Source organism: Prinia subflava, chromosome 5 (genome assembly GCF_021018805.1).
Source record: "Prinia subflava isolate CZ2003 ecotype Zambia chromosome 5, Cam_Psub_1.2, whole genome shotgun sequence".
Lineage (NCBI taxonomy): Eukaryota > Metazoa > Chordata > Aves > Passeriformes > Cisticolidae > Prinia > Prinia subflava.
The window spans coordinates 56,816,898-56,838,618 of NC_086251.1; the positions used below are offsets into that span (position 1 = coordinate 56,816,898).

At 40.7% G+C, this 21,721-nt stretch overlaps 1 protein-coding gene across 1 annotated transcript in view; it reads right to left on the reverse strand.

Annotated features, from left to right (window-relative positions):
- Positions 1 to 21,721, reverse strand: part of SYNE2 (spectrin repeat containing nuclear envelope protein 2) — a 174,583-nt gene that overhangs the window by 101,393 nt on the left and 51,469 nt on the right. The window contains exons 29-47 of the mRNA XM_063399537.1: positions 20,049 to 20,647; positions 19,255 to 19,434; positions 18,153 to 18,303; positions 16,231 to 16,389; positions 15,369 to 15,530; positions 12,947 to 13,048; positions 11,530 to 11,730; positions 10,416 to 10,581; positions 9,565 to 9,677; positions 8,565 to 8,767; positions 8,087 to 8,206; positions 7,691 to 7,979; positions 7,164 to 7,333; positions 5,516 to 5,825; positions 4,723 to 4,887; positions 3,514 to 3,870; positions 2,891 to 3,025; positions 1,765 to 1,926; positions 595 to 741 (exon numbers count right to left, since the gene is read on the reverse strand). Of these exons, the coding sequence (XP_063255607.1) occupies positions 595 to 741; positions 1,765 to 1,926; positions 2,891 to 3,025; positions 3,514 to 3,870; positions 4,723 to 4,887; positions 5,516 to 5,825; positions 7,164 to 7,333; positions 7,691 to 7,979; positions 8,087 to 8,206; positions 8,565 to 8,767; positions 9,565 to 9,677; positions 10,416 to 10,581; positions 11,530 to 11,730; positions 12,947 to 13,048; positions 15,369 to 15,530; positions 16,231 to 16,389; positions 18,153 to 18,303; positions 19,255 to 19,434; positions 20,049 to 20,647 (3,891 nt within the window). The remainder of the gene's footprint in view (positions 1 to 594; positions 742 to 1,764; positions 1,927 to 2,890; positions 3,026 to 3,513; positions 3,871 to 4,722; positions 4,888 to 5,515; positions 5,826 to 7,163; positions 7,334 to 7,690; positions 7,980 to 8,086; positions 8,207 to 8,564; positions 8,768 to 9,564; positions 9,678 to 10,415; positions 10,582 to 11,529; positions 11,731 to 12,946; positions 13,049 to 15,368; positions 15,531 to 16,230; positions 16,390 to 18,152; positions 18,304 to 19,254; positions 19,435 to 20,048; positions 20,648 to 21,721) is intronic.

Consider the following 21,721-nt stretch of genomic DNA (forward strand, 5'->3'; position numbering starts at 1 on the left):
GTGGACCTACCTATGGATTCACCATGAAGGTTAGCTAGAGCCCTACCTACAATTTAAGAATGTGGTGTCCAAGATCAGCAGTCACAGGGCACTTGACCTAACTTCTTAACTCTTAAAGAAGAGTAGACTTAGTAAAGTCATTTAGTAAAGTAACTTGTCATTACTGCTTGAATCCCTTCTCCTTTCTCTACTTTATTCCATTTATTATCTTACACTGGATCACCCTTGCATTCAGTTTTCTGCTCTGCCTTCCTTATGATGGCAAAACTATCAAAAGTGGCTGTAATAACACAGAAAGAAGTTTGTATTGATTAAGTTTAAAGAGAAAGTCTAAATATCATAAAGACTGATTATGATGGCTCTAAAAACTAGGGTGAACTGTTTTTTGAACAGATCCACTGAAAATTATGATGTGGCAAGGACTTTGGATGAAGTTCAATACTATCATGGACATAAAAAAGAACTATACGCAATGGTCTTGATTTTGATGTGAATAATTGTCTCTTCTTTTAAAACAACTTCAGCTGAGGCCCTTGTGGAAATAAAAATTGAACAACTGGCACCTTTCACTTGAAATGACAGACTGTGGGTTACCTTATGTGCAGGAACTGGGGGATTTGATCCCAGACCATCTTTCTCAGCTGCTGCAGATTCCAGGACTTGACCTTTCTGGCACAGCCTTTGTTGAACCTGCCCCCCATCTTCCCTATATGACTGATTCTCAACATCACGAGGTTCCTCCTTGTGGTGTAAGAAAAACAAAAGAAACCAGTAATCAAATAGCTCTAATCAAACCTGCTGAGCAGTAATTACAGTGCTTGAGATGAGAAAGTTATAAAGCCTATAATTATAGGTAGATGAGGAAAACCATAATTACACCTCATAAATTACTGTGAGCAAGGTTAAGGCAAAGCAAACCAATTACAAGAAGCAGTGCTGTAATTTTGTTATAAATTTTTAGAATTAATTGCAAGTGTTCTGACCTACGCTGCTCATATTTCATTATTCTAAGCAGGGACATTGAATTGTGTGCTCCTGGACACAGTCTTGAATCTATTTTTTAAATTTTAGCTTTTTCCTGAGGACTTGGACTTGTGCTGTAGACAGAGAGTGTCTGGTTAGACACCCAGGCAGGATAGTCCCATGGGTAACCTGAAAATTTGCTGGATGTAGGTTTGAGTATCTCACAGAGTTTGCTAAAACTGAAACTGTGAGAAAGTCTGGCTCTATAACACCTCCCCTCTTCAGTGTGGAGATGACAGCAACAAGACCCCTGTCAGCCTTTTCATCTCCACCAGGAACTTGGCTTCTCCCCACTCCTTATGGCTCCAGCTCCTAAACACTGCTCTGGGTGTCAAAATTCCCCTTGTGTCAGGGTGCACCACACAACTCAAATGCAGCTTCACACATGCAAAGCAGATATGTAAACAAGAAATCTATATAAATGCAAGCAAGTCAAGCACAACAGCAGTACTCAGGCAAAATGTCACATTTCACAATGCATCTAGGTGACCTGGAATGGAATATCCCTTGGAATGATCCTCAGCTAACCACTAAAGAAAAAAACTCTCTCTATACTGATTGTAAATGTACAGGAAAGAATTAAGCAAGTTACCACATACTAAGTATCACATCAGAAAAAGTAGCTCAGTGTTAACTTGAGGCTTTTCTTACACATTTCTTAGTAGTATCATCCCCACTGCAACTAAACTGGTTACATATCCTCAAATTCAACCCTTCTGGTGCAATCTCATGTCCAGTTACCTGTGCTGGATGGGTTTTTTTCCTAGACTGATCACCTTCAATACCAACACCATCCTGATGTCTTCCCAGTTCTGCTTCACCACCCAGAACTGCACTGTCCACAACATCCTCTTGGATCCTGTCAGGTTTATCCATATCTGGGTGCTCCTTATCAGTCTCTCCCTGATTTGAAAAATGCAAAACGTTTACAATCAGTAAAAGTCACAGTACAAAATTTGCTAAGAAATTTCCCACTCTGCAATCTGTTTATCTTCAGTTTAGCTTAAAGAATGAAAGAAAAGGCTGAGGCAGCCCAAACTCAGAGAGCTGGAAGCCTCAGCTTAGATCAGTTTGCCATATTGGAACCTTAGCTAATCTGAAACAGTTTCAGGACAGGGTAAATAGGAATAAGTGCTCACATGATTTTTAATATGGTTATAGAAGTTTCTGATTAGACATATTTGGTAACTATTGATCTTGCACTTCTCCAGAAGTCCCAGTATGGACAGTTTCCACTGTGGTATTTTGATGGTCATCTCTCCCAGGTACTCTTATTACTCCATGGTGAAGTCAATGAGTATTACAAATTATTCCCTCAGCCTTGCACACATTTATATTTACATTTTTACAAGTCATTTACAGCAATTATTGCCCTGAGGTCCCATAAAAATCAGCAGTTCCAGGTTAATGACCTCCCATTACCTACAGTGATGAAACCTGTTGAATTCCCATCCCTGGAATTGTTCAAGGCCAGGCTGGGTGGGGCTCAGGGCTGGTCTAGTGGAAGATGTCCCTGCCCATGGCAGGGGGTTGGAACTGGATGAACTTTAACATCCTTTCCAACCCAAACCATTTTGTGATGGATTTTATGAAATCACAGGTAAGTGGTGGATTTTGCATCATGGACAAAGTGGGTCCAAGCCCTGGGGGTTTGCAAAGTTTGCATCACTTTGATCTCTTGGTCTCTTCACGTGAGCAAGGCTGAGATGATAATTTGGAGAAAGCATAATTATCATTCCCTTCATCAGATAAGAAAAACATGCCTCCATAAACAACAAATTTTAAGGAATTACACACAGATTGCTACTGAATACAGACACACATACACACATACACTGAATTAAATTAAAACACGTTAGTCAGGTACCTGAACAGCCTGCCCCAATCTGTCCTTGCTATGATGGATGTCCTGTAGTGGGCTGTCTGACAATACCCTGCTTTCCTCCAAAACTGGAGCACTCTGCCTCTCTTTCTCAGACATATTTCCATTTACATCTTGACCCTAAGAGAAATGACAGAAAAGAACATCTGCTTGTGTAACCATCAACACTGTATTTTAACATTGAATCTCTGAATGGTAAAAATTATTCTCCCTGAAAACAAACAGGACAAATACTGTGCTGCAGTTCTAACAATTCTCACTGGTTTAAGAGAAGCTCTCAAAACTCTTAGGCAGAGGTGCAATTTTCCCATCTCTACCCCTTCTCCCCATGTCCTGGCCAAGAATACCTGCTCGAATTAGTGGCAAGAGAAAGTTACATGCATTTAAATGGAATTGTATTTAAATGGAAAACTGCTGCCTTAAATATATTATTCCCTTGTTACAGACTTGCTATAAAAAGTTGTGAGAGTTCCTGCCACTTCTTTTCTTCCACTTGTATTTACAAGAGGCTTAATTTCATTAAAATTAAGGGTGCAATGCACAGAAGACATTTGAGATGTCTCTTCAGCCAGCTTTCCACTGTTATTACTGTCAATAAATAAACTCACATCACTCATTTCCAAAGGCTCCTTCAGCTCCTCTGCTGTGGGGGTCTCCTCTGCAGAGATTTGAGTGCCAGAAGTGATCTGTGTCTCTCTCTTCAGTGTTGTATCTGCCTTATCTTCCTTTTGTATTTCAGTACCAAACTCATCTTTTAACTCAAGGGCTTCACTGAAAATGTTTTCCTTCTTTTGCTCGACATTTTCAAGTCTTTCTTCCAGACTTTTGTGTTCACTCTGAAGTATTTCAATCTCATCCTTAATAAACTCCTGCTCTGGTGAAGAGGTGTTTTGTTTAACAGTTTCTGTTGAAACCAGACTTTTCTTTGCAGTGTCTTCACATCGGCTAAGAGGTCCCTGTTGTTCCTTTAAACGTGAAGAAAACATTTTGTTTGAAAAGTATCTTCACTCAATACACCTCCTGTTAAGATGTGAAGTCAGCCTCTAAAATCATAAACACTTGTTTTTGAACAACAAACTGTGTTGAAAGGTACATGCAGACCTATTTGCTGCAGAAAGTCAATTACTAGACCAATAATTTCCTCAGCCATTTTCATGCACAGAGAACACCTGAAGCTAAAAGCATTATGGTGATGAAATAATCCAGTAGCACACTGGGTGGTACATGATGATCCTTCCAAACTCTGAACAGGTAATTCCCCCCTCACCTCCTCTCCTATTCCTTTCTCCTTCTTAGAGATAGAGCAAGTTCTGAAGGACAGGGAGTTGCAGTGATCCATATCTGAGCTTTATTTTCAGCTTACAGCAGCTCTCTACACTCACAGCTACAAGACTGATTTCCATTCTGCCACAGAGCAGAAGAATGTCTACTTATGCATGAAGGACACTTCTGAAAAATGAACTTTTTTTTTTAATTCTTCACACTGGCTAAATTAATGATACTTACTAATACCAAATTTAATAATCTCTTTGCTCATTATGCCCTGAGAGGAAAAAACCAAAAATCCTAACCAACCAAACTGAAGAATCCAACATGCTTGAGCTAGGAGAATTCCTCCTGAATCTTCAGTTCAGTCAGTAGTAATGATCCCCCCAGTTCATTAAGAGTGGCTTGAGTCCTACAATTATCTCAGGATAAATAATAAAGGAACATCACATACATTTTATTTTAGAAAGGTTTCATAGGTTTTTGGTTTGACACCATGAGCACTTCTCTTTTACAAATGTGATCTCCATGATGCAGAAACTGCAACATACCTGTGACTTCAAGTGATTTTGCTCAGCTGATGGTGGTTCCATTGCTGGACCATCACACTCAACAAGCCTCTCAGAGACAGTTTTCAGCTCAGTGCTCAGGCCTGTTACCATATCCTGAGCCTCCTGGTGCTCCTCAACAGGGCTTTCCAATGTTGGCATGATGGTCTAGAATCCAAGGAGTTTCCAGGATTAGTCCACCATTATCTCAAACAATCATCCACAGACTGTTACAGCTTTTCCAGGACCTCACCAGCACAACAAACTTGCTTGTTTCCCATAAAATATTTTAAATATAATTAATAAATTTTTTATGAATAGCAGGAAGCAGAAGGATTGGCATTTCATAGAAATGTATTTGTAAAAAGGATGTTTTCTCTTAAGATGGATGAAACAATAGAGACAGAATGCCACACAGGGTACAAACAATTTGCATTACATTGGGTGAAACCAAAACCAAGCAAGATGCTGGCAAAGAATCTTTCAGACATTTTCCAAATTCATCCTTCCAAAAGGAAGAAAATCTACCATGGCTTGAAGAATGTAAGAGCAAATGCTTCATACTATAGCTATCCAAATCTCTTTATACAGTACAAAATGTTCTTCACACTTACTTTGGTCTCATCTGTTTTAGTATTTATCCCTCAGAGAGAGAGAGAGGGAGATATTCCCTGCCCTTTTTCAGAGGGACTTCCTCCACTCCCAGCTTTACCCACAACCTTCCCACCTGAATGACAGCACAGCTGAACAGTGAGAACTGTAACCAACAGGAGAGGAAAGAGAGTGAGGTTCCAACCTGGAGCTGGCTGAGCAGAACTTCATGCTGGTGCTTTAATTCTGACCACTCTGCCTCTGTGAAGCAGGGATCGACAGCATGGCCCTGTAGATGCTCTTTCTGGCTTTTCAATTTGCTAAATTGGGAAGTCAAGGCTTCTGTTTTCTGCAGGAGGTCAGCATAGTTTGCTAGTTGAGCTTGCTTCTCCTCCAGCCCAGGCTGAAGGGCAAAAATCTCCTGCTGCTGTTTCTCCAGTTCCATTAGAGCCTGTTTCAGATCTTCTTTGCTTTGCTCATATTGCTCCCTGTTGCACTGAGGTTGCTCTTGAGGGCTAAGAAAAAAATGTTGTGTTTAACAGTGTTAAAAAAACAAATGTATTGATTACCTAGAAAATGTCAAAGTGTGAACAAGTCAACCATTAGAATGAACTTGAGTGTACTGAATACTTTTTTCCCCCAGATTTTAAATTCCTGATCAGACTGGAATTTTCAGGGTAATGAAAAACACTGAAGTTATTGCAGATGAACTTGACTTCAATGCAGGACAAATGACCAACCCTCTTAAACCTTAACCTATAAACCCACAGTTTCTAGCATCTGAGCTGTGATGCTCAAGCTCTGTATTCTTCTGCTTTTCATTGCAGCAGAAATTCTATTCAAAAAAAACTACAATATGGTTATGCAACTGCTTTCCTTGACTTCCCATGACAGCCTCCTGAAAGGGAATGTTCTGTAGAAGACACTCATCACATTTAGTCGGGCGGGGGAGTGTTTTAGAGATACAGACAACAAAACCAGCATTTACAATATGGTGAATGTTAGTACAATCCAGTGATTGCTTTCCTGACCTTTACATTGGATTTCTCCCTGTGTGCTTTATAAGCATGCATGCTGATCTGCTGCAGGTGAACAGGTTGCACTTGTCCACAGGAAGTATACAATGAGACAGAAGTAACATTTGTATGTTCACACTTAAGTGATGGAGCTCAGATATTCTCCAGATGGAACTTAAATGCCAACATTCAAAAATATGATCCCACACAAACAAATCCAAATAAATAGTCTGGATATAATTCTATAAAGTACAGCAGGATGATCGAGGACAAAAGCAAAGCTTCATTGGTTTGGGTTCTGCCCCTCCAGATTCATATTTTTTGGCAAATAAACACGTGAGGTGCTCTTGCATCGAGTTCCCTGTTCCAGCTCCTCACTGCTGTTGTTCCTGTGGTGCATCTGCTGCTCACAAGCCTGATCCTGCAAGGTCCTGGGCACCCCTTCAGACATGCAGAGCCCCTGCTCTCCTGTCTTTAACAGTGTGAAGAGGATGCTCTGCATTCTGCTCTGCTGGACCCAACACAGCCAACGTTCCATCTTCCTGAGCACCTCTTGTGCTGTTTTTACTGAGAACTCAAAAATAACAGGAGGAAACAGAAGATTCCTTGGCTACTTATGGCCACATCAGAGAGTATCTCTGGCTATTCTCCACTTGACTATGCAGGCCAAACGATGACCTGCCCCCTCCATAGCTCTGCAGAAATACAACTATTTCTGTGGGTATCTCATTCTGCTCCCAAAGAACAGAAAGCTAGTGGAACGGATGCAGAAAGAACAGAAAAAAGTCAATATAGTAGTAAGTGATCTCCACTGCCTCTTGACAAATTCCACATTACCTGGTACATTCAGTGGCCAGCTGACAGATGTTTTCCCACTTTTTCTGGAGCTCAGAAATAGTCTGCTGAACCTCTGGCTTCTTATTTTTATCATTTCTCAATATATTTTCTCCTAGAGCCACCAGGCTCTGTATTTTGGCCTCACCTTCATCTCTGAGATTTGTGATTTCCTGTATTAAACAAGAAGCAGAAGCAGTGCATATACAATTATTTTTGGTTACAAAATAAAATTTTTCACACTGCTGTTCAAGACAACAGAAGTCTTCTTCTAATATATTACATGGCTGACATATAAACAAATAGATCATCTAATTTTCAAAGTCTGGAACAATTAAGCTGATTTATTAATTATGCTCTGCAGTGAAGAGCATAATAATGAACACACCTGTGTTGTGGTGACAAATTTAAAAATGCTCAAAAGACAAAACTAAAGGCCATGAGCAGTGACAGTATCTTTCAGGAAGTACTGACTCATCAAGCTTTAGCTTGAGGTGGAAGGTGAAAAAGAAATGTATTTAACACAATACCTTTATCTGATTAATCCTTTCATCTGATGGCAACTCACTTCCTTGTGAACTCATTTTATTAAGAGCCTCCTCAAGCTTTTTGATCCAGCAGGAAACATCTTGGGCAAAGTCTTCAAAATTTTGTCCTTCCACTGGAAGTGTATCAGTATTCCCTACCATTTCACTGACACGTGTTATCAGTGCATGGTACCTGCTAATAAGATTACTGGCTTCTGAAAGGGTTTCATATTCTGTCAGCCCAGCCTCCCTCAAGGAATTTGATAGCTGAGTCAGGGAGTCAAATGGTTTCCTGAAAAATATAAAAAAACCCAATTAATCAACATCTATTTGTTGTACCACCATGGAACACTCTTGTTTAGAAGACAGTTCTTAGAAAAAGACCAAAAAACCCAATACCTCTGCATTAATAGTGTTTTATAGACATTTTCAAGTTCTGTATCATCTTTATTGATCTCTTTTACTTTTTCCTCCCAAGCAGAGAGCCATTCTTCCAAGGCCTTGCTGCTTTCATCAAGGCTAAAGGAGGTATAAAGAGAGACTCAGGTCAAAATAAGATGCATCACATGGCTGAAATCTGCTGGTAGAAGTGTTTTGCTGAAAATATAACACAAATACAGTGTCTGATCAAGCAAAATTTTAAACATAAGCCTAATTTTAACTATCTCTGTTCATGTCACTGAAATTGTCCATAGTTTCCATAGAAGTCTGCTATGAAATTGAAAAAACAACCCACATGAAAAACACAACAAAACATTTGATCAAAACACCACCTTTTGTAAAAACAAGGGTTGCTTCCATTCCCTATGGCTGTTTAATAATGAATCACTTGACACCACTTGTGATTAAAATGTCAGACACAAGAGTAGTTCCCTACCTACTGAGCTGCTGTAGAGAGGCACCAAGCTCCTTTTCCCTTTTCTGACATTTGGAGATCAACCTTTGCAGCTCTGCCTCTTGATCCCTCACACGACTGCTGAGGTGGTTAATGCTTGCTTTGGGCAAGTAAGGCTTCACTTTATTTAATAAAGCTTTAACCTCTTGGATGTCTCTGTCTCTGCCTTCAGATGTTAGAAAGTGCTGAAAAAGAACACAAGCACAAGATGCATTTGTCCTTTTTGCTGTAGTGTAACAGATATTTATGTTACAAGAGCTTTTCAGCTCCCCTTATCTCCAACAGTATTTTTTCCAGCAAATTCAGTTCCTGAAAAGGAATTTATGTTAATTCGCAGTTTGCTGACTATTGCACATGTAAATGGAAAAGTTGCTGTTTGTAAAATAAGGAGAAAGTGGAATTGATGACTCATTTTTTTTTCTTCTCTACAGTACTGGTACACACAAAAACAGGCAAGCAGCACCCAAATCTAGCACTGACATCACTCTCTCTCCTTCTGCTGCTTAACTGTGATTGCTTCTTGCAGATGTTGTGGCTTTTCCATCTGTTTTCTGTTCATTCTGTCTGATTTAGAGAGAAAATCTTGCTACAACAAATTAAACGCAAATTTTTTCACATTTGAGTCCATTTGGGGGTCAGAATTTCATGCTACTCTCTACACATTTGACTTTCTGCAGCCTTGCACACTGAAGTACTTGGTCAAGCTGCACTGACTTCCATTATTTACTGTCCTGTCTCTCACCTGCCCAAGCTGTCTGACCCTGAACACTGACACTTCATTTCAATTAGGTTTTCAATGCCCATTTTTTTCCTAATGCTTTTAAGTTATACCCATTATTCCTAACGCTTTAGAGATGTTCTTTCAGCCTCCAGTTAAAAAACCACTGCAGTTGAATTCAGTCCCAAGAATAGTCTCGTGGGTAAAAAGAGCAACACTTCAAGAACAATCAGCTTTAGAAATTACTGTATTTTAATACTTTACCTTTAGCCTCTGTAGTCTTTCTTCCAGTATGGGTTTTGTTTCTGAGGGCTCAAAGCAGTCCTTCAAAGATAGCTGAGTGCTGCTGAACCAGTCATTAAAATTCTTGCACTGACCTGAAAAAAAGGTACATTCCATTTTTTTTCATTAATTGCATTCTGTAAAAGAAAATCCTGTTTAACATGAAGATTTCAGACAATTTACAATTACATTTATCAGTGCTACTGTCAAAGGTTGCTTTTTACCACAGAACATGTGACTGAAAATGCTGCAGCTCTAATTTTTTTGCTGACAATCAATATACCTGTTCCCCAGGAACAGACGAGTCTGTTATACACAGCAGTGAGAGTAAACGAGACCTGGAATAGCCTAGTAGAAACTTTTCTCATTTTTCACACAGAAAAATACTATTTAAAAAACATTTGAAGACATGAGACTATTTTTGGGCCAAATTTCCCACCTGCATAATCCTGTGCCTGCTTAAAGCAAAGAGTAATAGCACTATCTATTCTTGTAACTATTTTTAAATAAAAAATAACTGGAAAAATTAAAACACTGAATTTCTCTATTTTTAAATTACATACTCTGATATCTGTTCCTGAATTATGCTTTACACTTCTTTTATCTAATTTTTAGACGCAAAAATAAGAAACCAAATACTTTGATTCAGACTGAATGGTTTGCTGGGATCAAAATCCATTGTTCTGCAAATCTTTATCTTGTTCACAACCGTGAGGCAGTTTGGGATATCAAAGCAGTTTCAGATACCTAACCAATTAATTGCATAACCTTTAAGTCATTGTGGTGGTCAGTGCAAACCTATAAAGGTAAATAATTTAAAAGTGTTCACTTACGATTCAAAACACCCATAAAGTGATCTTGAAGCACATGTTTCTTGTTATTAAATAAATCAGTGACACATTTAAGCTGCCTATTTAATTCATCCACATCAGGACAGTCTGTCTCTTCCTGGAGTAATGCCACAAGGTGTTCTTGTTGCAGAATTTTCTGGTGTATCTCCTAAGGTTAAAAAAAAAAAAACAAAACAAAAACAAAAACAAAGCAGGACAAGTTTGCAAAAGTAAGTTTTGAAGGCCAAGCAGAAGTTCACTTTACAGAGCTGCTTTGGTACAAACTAGAGTTTTGTAAAAGGGTTCAGCCCTGCCTGTGTGTCAAAATAATTTCTTAAATTATGTTGTCATTAACAAGGGCATGAGTAGGTATGTGTAGCACTAAGCTCTCCTTGAGCAGTGTGTATACACCTGTGTGCACACATAACCCCAGAGAACAGAGATGTGAATAGTGCCATTGTATGTTCCAGAGCATAAATATAATGCCTCAGCTGCCACAGGCATTATTCCAACCCCTAAATTCCTTACTCTGTGTGTCAAGACCCTGTGGGCTCAAAGGTAGCTTAGTGAGAGCTGGAGAATTAATTAAAAACTCTTATCTTTCCTCCAGTGGCTGTGATTTCACTGCCCCAAACTAGAGGTCTGACACCCACAATGCACATAACCCACTCACTGCTCCACAGGAGGTTTAAATCTTGCCAGCCTAAGCCTCCAAGCTCGAGTTTCAGCAAATATTTAGCTGAAGTTTTCTGCTGGGAGCTCCCCTTGCAGTCAGGCTCAGGTGGCACAAAGGCATCCTCTGTCCATTACCCAATCTTGGAACAGAGACAACCCAAACACACACTTCTGCTTGAACACATCCTGGGTGGCAATACTGCTGCTGTGCCTAGGATTAACCATTCCCAACAGCTGCAAGGGTTAAATATATCTGATAATTCCAGTAAAAAGAGGCTTTTCTTCCATGTTTCTGGCAGCTTAAGGAAATATTCACACCAGGCTCTTCACTTGAATTATTCCAGCAGTCTACAATTTACACAGGATGAACACTCATGAACATTTGAGCAAGAGAGAAACTATGAACAAATGTATAAAATATACACAATCTGTGGCATGCTACCTCTAGTTTAGTAAAGATCTCTAAGGTGTCTGAAGGAGATAAAGCTTTGAGAAGTGATTCAGTCATTCCAATCTGTGTCTTGGCCAGATCAAGGTCTCCTTTCAGCTCTGCTGTATTCACGGTGAGTTCACTGGTCCCTCGCTTGGCTGACAAGAGCTCTTTTATTAGCTCCATTTTTTGCACAACAGATGATCTGATGACCTTAAAATTGGAAATGAACATACATCAATTATGCTGGACTGATTTCCCAGAACCTTACAAAAATCTACGAGAGACATAAAAAGAAATCACGTGATCTGAAGTCCAGATGTTTCAAGTTTGTTTTGATTTGTTTCCCCCCCACTGCAGAAATTAAAAAACATTAAAGTTCTGCTTTTCTGAGGAGTGACCTCAGTTCATCTTTATAGCATTTTTAGTGGTGCTGTTCTATTTTATTTGTCAGTCTCTCCAGTGCCATCTCTGAGCTGGAGAAAGGCCTTAGAGGAGCTTCAGCTGCCGTGAAAAAGAAGCTGGCAGCTCTCTCTGTCACACACATCCCTGCAGTGATTCCACTGGGGGAAATTCCTCATAATGACCCAAAAAAAGGCCAGCAGGCTCGAGAGCAGACCCTGAACCTCATCCTTGACTGGCCCGAGGCAGCAGCTGGGTGGGATCCCATGGTGGAACAGCACCCCAGGGACTCAGGCTGCTCTCGAGGAGCACAGCACGCACAGCACAAGGTTGCTGAGTCCTTCCCTAAGCTCCTTAGATACTTTACCCAGTGAAACTCCTCCAAGTTCACTGCCTGCTGAGGATAAACACAGAAATAGCTGAACAGGGTCAAGCTCAAGGTGCATCTGACAGACACTGTGAGAGGGTGATTACAGAACTGCTGCAGGAGCAAGGGAAGCTAACATGGTCTTAAACAAGAATTTACTCTTTGCTGTGTGGAGCTAACACAAAGATGAAGATTTCCTTGTGATACTCCAAAGGAAAACACCACAGCAAACATCACTGCACAAGAAACTCCACATTACCAAGCTACATTAAGCCACGTCCAGGAAAAGGTAGAGATCAAAATCGACAGTCAGTAAAGCTGAGTTCCTGGGATCCCCAAAGGGGTGCTGAGCTCCATTGTGCCCTGTTGTTAACCAACAACTAAAAACCAGACATCACTGATCTCAGCCTCTTTGGGCAGGTCCAAGGGCCTAAAAAGGCACAGAAGTAAGAAAGACCTTTGTGTTTAAAATGATAGGTTTGGTTCTAACAACCTCTAACAGCCTGAGAGAGACAACAAATGCAACACCACTGCCCACTGCCTCCAACTCTCCTTGAGTAGATACAAATAAAACCAATAACTGACTGTGGCAAAGGCAATGCTAGAAGCAGGGATGTAGTAAGGAGGACTGGCCCATCAGCTGTAAAAGCATCTCTGTACCTGCAGCTCCAATGGAGTTTCATTACTGTTCAGAAGTTCTTCTATCTCAGCCACCGTGTTGTCGAATTTTTGAAGTTTCTGCTCTTGGACTCGTAAGCATGCCTAAAGGTGGAAAAAACACATTGGTAACTGTGCTTCCCTCCAAAGTAAATTTCTATGTTTATGTTAGAAAATTATATTAAAATATTCTGATTATGCATTTTGGCATATAGAAGTGTCACAATTTGTTCATTTCCTGATTTTCATTTTAGCAATTAAGCATTTTTTGTATTCGAGTCAAAAACACCCTGTTTCTCAGGAAAAGCAGCTGATAATGCAAATCTAGCATGTATTTAAGAATCTTAATTATTTTGCTTCAAGCAAATTTGCAGGAAAATAACTTTAATTTTGCAGTTATGTCTTGCTGCTTCTACTAAAAGGGATATTCTCAGATGTCACAAACTTTAAGTCAAGAATTGGCACGTGGTGACACGTGCTTTGGTATGGCAGTGATAAAATACAACATGCTGTAAGCACATTTTAAATGTAAATCCTTTGTGTGAGAAAAGACATCCACTCATTTGAATGTATTTTGGAACAAGTCAGTGATGTGAAGGTAAAATGCCAGCTTCAACTTGTGACAATGACATTGTCTCATATTCCCAAATCGATATTCCAAGCTCCCTGAGGACAAAGCTTTCCTTTTGTATTCTCTATAAAAGCAATCATCAAAACCCATTCATGTGCTGCAGCCCTTGAAAGAGTTTGCATTTGCATACAGGCTACAGGGGAAGGCAGAACTTCTCTCCCATTATTTATACTGAAATTATCCTTAAATACACAGTCCAATACTTCACTGCTCTGTTCTTTTGTGACAGAAAACACTGAAAACACATGCACCAGTGCTCTGCTGGGCACTCACAAAGGACCCTGAATTTCTACCCTGTGTAACGTGATGCACATTCCAACAGTTGGGGGAATTTTTGGAATTAACATAAATGCAGAGATGTTTCAGGATCAACAAAAAAAGAGCCATAATAAGTGACAAATGAACCTGATGCCCTCTGCACTTGGAATTGTTTTACAAAAATCCAAATGCATCAGGTTTGGTTTTCTCTGCTTCTGTTCCACTTTATAATAGTTGCTCATGGGAATGTGGTTTCTGTGTCTCTTGCCTTCTTCTCCCTCCTCTTTTGAGACTTATCTCTCACAAGGAAGCAGCAGAATAACTTTAGTGTAGCCACCTCCAGCACAGCCCTTCCTAAGGAGGAGCAGAGTCACGGTCACATCACCAGATTTGAGCAGTTTCCAGGTAACAAAATGGCCCTAAAGATGCATTTTCCAGCTGGTGCATTTTTACTGGAGACTCCAGGGGCCTAAACTACTCTAGGAAAATTCTGACAGTACAATGGTGGAGACAACAATGATGTGACAAAACATCCACTGCTGCACAGTGGATATGCCACTGTTTCCTAGTGAAGATCGATACACAAAGAGCATCTTGGGTTTTTTTACTGCTCTGCAAATTAGAACAAATGAGCAGTGCTAACAGTAGGAGGAAAGCTGCAAACAATCATAGTAAAAACCAGGGCATTTGTGGCTTGTAAACACTGAGGAAAAACTGCCTGCAAATTTTCAAACAAGAGGATATATGATGTATTTATGTCTCAATCACTCTCAAGCAGGAATTCTTTTTTGCTTTGTAAACACTGGTTATGACCACAACAAAGCAGCACAGTTGGTCCATTGTCACCCTAATGTTAAAAATTAAAATATTCACCCATGTACATGAAGCTTTCAATGGCACAGACCTAGTGCATGTGTTTTTACATCCAGCTGCACCCTGATACAGAGAATTAATGTTATAATCTGTGTCAAAGGGGCACGGGCAGCGCAGGCTCTGCTGCAGCCTGCCCATGTGCAGCCCCTGGAGATGCTCAGTAGCCACTCTCTGTAGAGGCTGCAAAAAGTTACAGAGAGGAACACACTGGGACAGGGGGAAAACAAACCACCTCTGAAACCTCTCCTTGAGCTGTGCCTTGCCTAGCTGTCCCAGAGGCTCCAGCATCTTCACTGACAGGCCCTTTCTACCTGGAAAATTAATCATTAGCCTATACACACACACTCTTTTCTTTCTTGTCTATGCACCGCTGTACTCCAGGCTACAGCCTTACAGGCCTTCTCTCTGCTCCATGTTTGTACAGCACAACACAGCATTTGCAGTGTTGCACTGATTGAAAACCATTTCCTACACATATACACTATCTGTGCATCAGTTTCCAAGACCTGTATCCCCAAATAAACACAACATCCTCAGTGAAACCACCCACGCACATACAACTGCAAAATGTTACAACTTCCTGTGCTGGTATGCAATGTGCATGTTTACAGCCCAAAGCCCATATCACTACAGTATAAAGGAGAGATAAAAAATTTAAATTACCTTCAACTGAGTGAGGTCCTCCTCAGTCAGGCAATGGTCTTGAGCATTCTTGAGCTCTGCGTTTGCCCAAGCGTCGATTGTGCCAGATAAGTTCAGGAGTTTGTCCCACAAAGCCTGAGCTCTTCCCAAATTATCACAGTAGTTTTCAGTCTTTTCATTGATCTACCATTAGATTGTTAGACAGAAAACACACACAGATTTTAAAATTGTTGAGTTATATTCTAAAAGCAAAAGCAGCACAATAAAATCGGAGCGAGATGAAACCACCCATGAAAACAAGAGCGGCAAAGGGGAAAAAAAAAAATCTCGTGTCTTCACAGTAAACTGCTCATGGAGAAGATTTTTAAATCCCTGCCACACATGTCACCAAACATACCAATCACAACAGCAGCTTGCCAGTTTTAAGGCAGGTTTAGGAAGGAGCCTTGCTCATTAATGTTTATCTACTCCCAGTAAATACCATTTAATCTCAGTATTGATGCACTGCTTAGATCGACAGTGGCGAACATTTCTCACCAAAAGCGTCAGCACTGTAATTTTCCAGATTGTCTCCAAAGTCTACATCCACAGAAGTTGTTATGGAAGCTTACAGATTGATGCAGAAAGCACAAATATTTGCCTTTCTGCATTTTGTAGAATTATCTACTGCCAAGGAGTACTGACAATATAAACTACCTGAGAGATCAGAAATGTTACATCCATGGATACTCTGCGAGCTTTGCTCTGGTAAACACTTGGATTTATCTCTTAAGAATCTCTGCCATATTGCACTTAATTTATTCGAAATATTACACCCCCGTCAGAATCAATTACTATAATGCATAACAGATAAGACCACCCTGATAATTTACTTTTTACATACATCCAGCCATCTGTCCACAATAATGTTAGCCTCATTCTCGAACGGAGGCTCCTCAAAGCTTCTCATTTTATTCAGCTGGAATTGCAGGTTTTTGCAGATCTGATTTATTTTGTCTACATCTTCTGAGTGATCATTAAACTCCTCTTTTGCCTCTTCAATCTGTGAAAAAGACCAAATGGATATTTGTGAGCATATTTGCTTATGGTTGTTTATTCAGCAAAATATTTTTAACCGATTTGCTGGGGTTTTTTTGCTTAGAGAAACAACAGCATTACAAAAAATAATCTGGTTTATACAGTATGATGAGACTAGGAATGCATCCTGTGTTGTTATATCCCTGCCACGCTGACAGGACTATTTCCCTGTCTGAAATCCTTATCATTCTGTTACTGGCTGCAGAACAGCTGAGTGGGAATATGGATTATTTATTTCTAAGAGAGCCAAAACCACGATTTCCTTTTAAAGTCCTAAGTGCCAGATCCAAGGGGACTGTTCAGCCATACACAGAACCTCGATTACAGAGATAAACAATGCACTGTGATAATCATCTGATGTATTATTACAGCTCTAAAATATAACCTGCATTTGATCCTCAGGTTTTGAACTATTTACCAAAAAAAAGCTTAGATCCTACTCAAACACAGACACTGTCAAATATGTCACTGCCAGAAATTGAAATGTCTCTTTCTCCTACTTTCTGTTTAAACACCAAGCTGCTTCTTTGTGTTTAATTGGAATGTCAGTGTTTACAAACAACATGGAAGCTTCCTGGAAAAAAGAAACACTGACCTCTAGTGCTAGGCACTTTGATAATAACATCTCTCTCCTTATTTCCCACAGACATCCTGGGAAATCACATCTTCCCATACCGATCCTGCCAGGCACTGAGCTCAGGGGAGGGATGGCAGAGCTGCTCCCACAAACCAGAACAAAGCAGAGGACTTTCCCTGCTATTGTTTTGGATAATTCTATATAACAAATCATCAGCACTCAAGGACATGGCTGTACTGCGCCACAGCAATCTCAGACCACAGCTCTGGGGTGGGAATTGCACACTCGGGGTGAGGAGGGAGGGCTGTTCCCAGAGAGGGGTCTCCACACAGGCAGGGGCTGGGCTGTGCTGGCAATGCCCCCCTGGCAGCAGGAGCCCAGGTGACACAAAGTGCCCCAAGTGTCACTGAAGAGACCCAGCCTCAGCTAAAGGGGGCTGGCTGGCACAGACACCATCCCACTGCCTGAGGAAAACACCACTTACACTCCTTCTTAAATTTAACCAGCCCAGGCACTGCCTGAGAGCAAACACTCCTGGATGCTATGGGTGATGCCTCATCAAAAAGCCTAAAAATAGGACCTGACAAACCAATTAGATAAGCCAGGACATGGGAAACCTGTGCAGTGAAATGCTCATGATGGACATGCTGCTGTTCACAAATCTGTTAACCATGGACAACTACACTCAGTAGCTCTATTCATTGAGCCCAGAAGCTGGCTAAATGAATATTTCTGACTGAAAAGGTGGAAAACTTCAAACTAAATGAAGGGGAGTCCAGCAGTACCTGCTCATTCAGTATGAGTAGCTCATCAAGTAATGTAAAACCTCTGCAAATGTTTAACTGCTGTCACTGACAGCTTGGAGCATAAGGACAGGACTTAATCTCATCTTCATACTAGATCCTAGTTCTTCCATGGGGTTTGGTTTTGTTTTTTTAACCCTTCTCCATTAACAAGACTTTCATTCACTATGAAAAAAAACAGACTTAAATCTACTTAGAACAAAGATAGGGAGTCTCTAAATGTATTTTGGAAGCCAAAGTGAAAGCAAGGCCTTTATACCTGCCTTGAAGGCTGAGGGTACACGGGCAACTTTGCATCTGAATGCTCCAAGGAAATGCTTTTCTTTCCATTAAGTTCTTGTTACTCACCTTTGCTATTAGTCTGTTCAAATTCTCCTTCCCCATGTAAGAAGTTTGCTGGGAAAGCATAATCTCCTGTTTCTGGATGATGCTTGTCAAACTCGTTTTGCAGCTTTGATACTGCTTCAGGAGCTCCAGAACCCTTGCACACTGCTCCTGGCTATTAAAAAGAGATGTATTAATTATGGCCTAAGTATAAACCTGCAGCCTCGACCTCCTGTCTGCTTTCTTCTCCTATATTCACACACGTGGGGAGTTTGACAACTTTGTTTGGATGAGAGAAAAGGAATGATGAACTGTATCTTAAGTCCTGCTTAAGTGTGTGATACCTGTGTGGTGTCCAGACTGTTTTTGGAATCAGAAATGCCCTTCACCATCACATGTCTCTGATCCACATTTAACTGTGATGAGCAGCTGTGTTCTTAGGATCCTCTCCACCAGAAAGGTGAGCTCAGTCACCACTAAACTGAGCTACCACGTGCAGCAGATCTCACAGCAGCTTGGTTGGTGGGCATCAGCCCATCCTTCAGTGGGCTATGAGAACAGGTTACTGCCACCTGTGCAAGCCATGAGAATGAACCAGAACTGTGCCAGTCCATGCAAAGCCTCTGGGCATCCTCAAAAACTCACTGTGAAGCACAGATGCCCTGAGCAATCAACCACAGCCTTTCCCAGCCCCACTCTCACAGAGTTATCAAACCAAGCCCCCTTTATTTTGCTGCATAAGAGACTGTTTTCCTGTTTTCCCTGCTGTCCTTTTCCATTTGTTTCAGTCTGTCTTTTCTTTTTCAGTGTGCTGGCAGGAAATTCACAGCAAATATGGAAGATGCAGCGTTCCCAGCAGCAGCCAGGTTTTTCTTCTGGCTGTCAATTAAGTCAAACACATCACTACATACCTGCTGAATGTGTTTTTAAAATATGCAAAAATTCATGAGCTTTGGCTGCAAATTTCCATGTGCAATTCTTGATTTAATGATACTTTATGTCATCACAATGGTAACATCTGCCACTGTACCTTTAAGGTGTGGTATAGGGCTTTTATTCTGTTGGATTTCACAAGTAAACTTCTTACTTGAACAATACTACTTTAAAATATAATTTTTCTCCTTACCATTCTGCAAGCAAGAGCTTTGTATCCTCCCATAGTCTCTCTGTAACTCTGCACTGCTCATTTGCTTCCTCTGCCTTCTCCTCATCGATCTGTGGGAGCTTATTAGCAATTTCTTGCATAGGTTTCATTTCAGCAGCAGCACGATCCAATTCCTTTTCCAATTCTGTTAATGATTTTATCCTTTATTAGAAAAAAATGAAATACAACCTTATATTAAAGTAAGCCTTTGATTTGGTTCACAATGTAATTATTAAGTTCTCCAGAAACTCATCCAGAGCTCCACATACTGTATTAAATTACATCACAAAAAGTCTAATTTGATCTTCAAGTAATCTGACACAGGCCCTCCAATGAGTTATGCTGACTGTAAGAAAATAATCCAAATTCTGAAGGGCAGTTGGACCTGTATGAACACAGTGAAATTAATTTGTATTAAAAGGCAAGTGCAGTCTGTCCATCTTACACTGCAGTTTCAGATCAGGTGCATCAGTGCCCAGCAAAGTGACCCATCTCCCTGTCTGACAATTTTCTTACTGAAAACTAAGATCACAATAACCAATCTCCTATCTTTCCTTGCTCAATGCTGCATAAAACACACAGATATATATATGAGTTTGAAAGAAAAAAAATGGAGAATGCTTCCTTTTTTAGGCTCTGATGGAACAAATAAAAAAAATCTCACAGCTTCTGTCAATGTTCCACAGATACTTCAAATTTCAGTGCTCTCCTGTAGAGGGGACCCAAGCTGACTCCACTGAAATGATGAAATTAAAAGAGCTTTAAAAATAATTCACCTTTTCTGAATAGCTGGAACTGTTGGATCCTTCAAGCCTATTTTGTCAATTCTGTCACGTAGATCCTGAATGTTTTTCAGGAGTTCGCTGCTTTTTCTTGAAAAAGTCTTGTATAAGTCTTTTTCTTCTGTAAGCACCTGCTCACTTGAGGGATCATAAATCACATTTAGCTCTTTAGATGAAGTCCAAACAAGTTTTCTACAGCAAGTCTTTCTCCCACATCCAGCATCTTCCAAACAGATGTTAGCACTCTTCAGGCGTTCATCCAAACACTTAGCCTCTTCTTCCATATGAGAAACTTCTTGTGCAGCCTCTCTCAAAGCTTTTCCCTGTATTTCAGGTTGATCTGGGGGATCTGGAGGACATTTGATGGAAGACTGGATCTTCCTCAGAGAGGCCATAAAAGCTTCCAGATCTTTAAGGACTGTCTCACGGATCTGCATTTTATGTCTCCTTTCTTCAAGCTGGTTTTGATAGTAAATCATAATTTTGCTTACAGCTTGCACATCTATTGGATTTAATTCATCCCTTGCTGAGCTGTCTAGGTGTTCCAACTGTTTGCACTCTTCAATCTGATTTAATATAGATCTCTGCAGTTCCTGAAATTTAGGGAATGACCAAAAGTTAGCAAGTGAATGAAAACATATTATCCTGCATTCAAGCTGAACCTATGACTGAAACCAAATTATAATAGCAGTAAAAAAGTATCCTAAACGGGGTGGTTAAGATAGAACTATTCTGGATGTCAGTGGAAAGAAGGAAAAAGAAAAAAATAATCAAATAAAATGGTATTCCATACACAGGGGATTTGATCAGCAGAAAGCTCAAGACTCCTTCCAGCAATCAGACAAGGAGGACAGAAAGATGATGACAGTCCTGGGACTGAAAGCAGCAGGTTCTCACAGCAGGACATCAGGCAGAGCACAGGCAGGCACAGAGGTATTTATTACTCTGCCATCTTTTCAATTCTTTATGCTATACTTTTGGAGTAGACTTCCATGCACATAAAAATCTCCTGGTGCAGCCTGCAGGCTCTCTGGTTACAGCCCTCAACGAGCAGCCTGTCTGGGTTGTGAAAGCCCAGCTGTGCTGAGAACTGGGCAGAAATTCTGCGTCCTTGCAGCCAAAACTGGTCAGACAGAGCACACATGCCCTCTGCCCTACAGCCTCAGAGACCTAAACCCTACTTCACTGGAGAGCCAAGGGCAGGCAAATGCAAACTTTCAGTTCTGTGTAGCTGTCAGTGTGCTCAGCCCACAGGGCAAGCCAAGAATAAAACAGAATTCACCCTGCTCAGTGGAGCAGGGCCTGGGGATCAGATATTGATAGCAGGTGAACAATTACTGCACCCACTGAGCTCCAAGCCCACCCTGAGCTGTGCTCAGGTACTGCAGCAGAGTGACACAGGGTAGCTTGGCTGAGCTCATAAATTAACAGTGCATTACATGCACAGCTCCACAAAGGGATATAAGGCCAGGTGGGAACACACCTGCATCAAAAGGAGGTCCTAACCTACAATGAAATGTTCCCAACAATGGCTTTTACAGCAGAACCTACTGAGGGCCCCTGGCTGGCTCTACAGGAGCAATGATGTTTAAAACACAGGGACTAAAACACTGGTACAGATTTTAGAAGGTTTGCCAAGTCTTGTCAGCAGCCCCAACCTCCCAAGT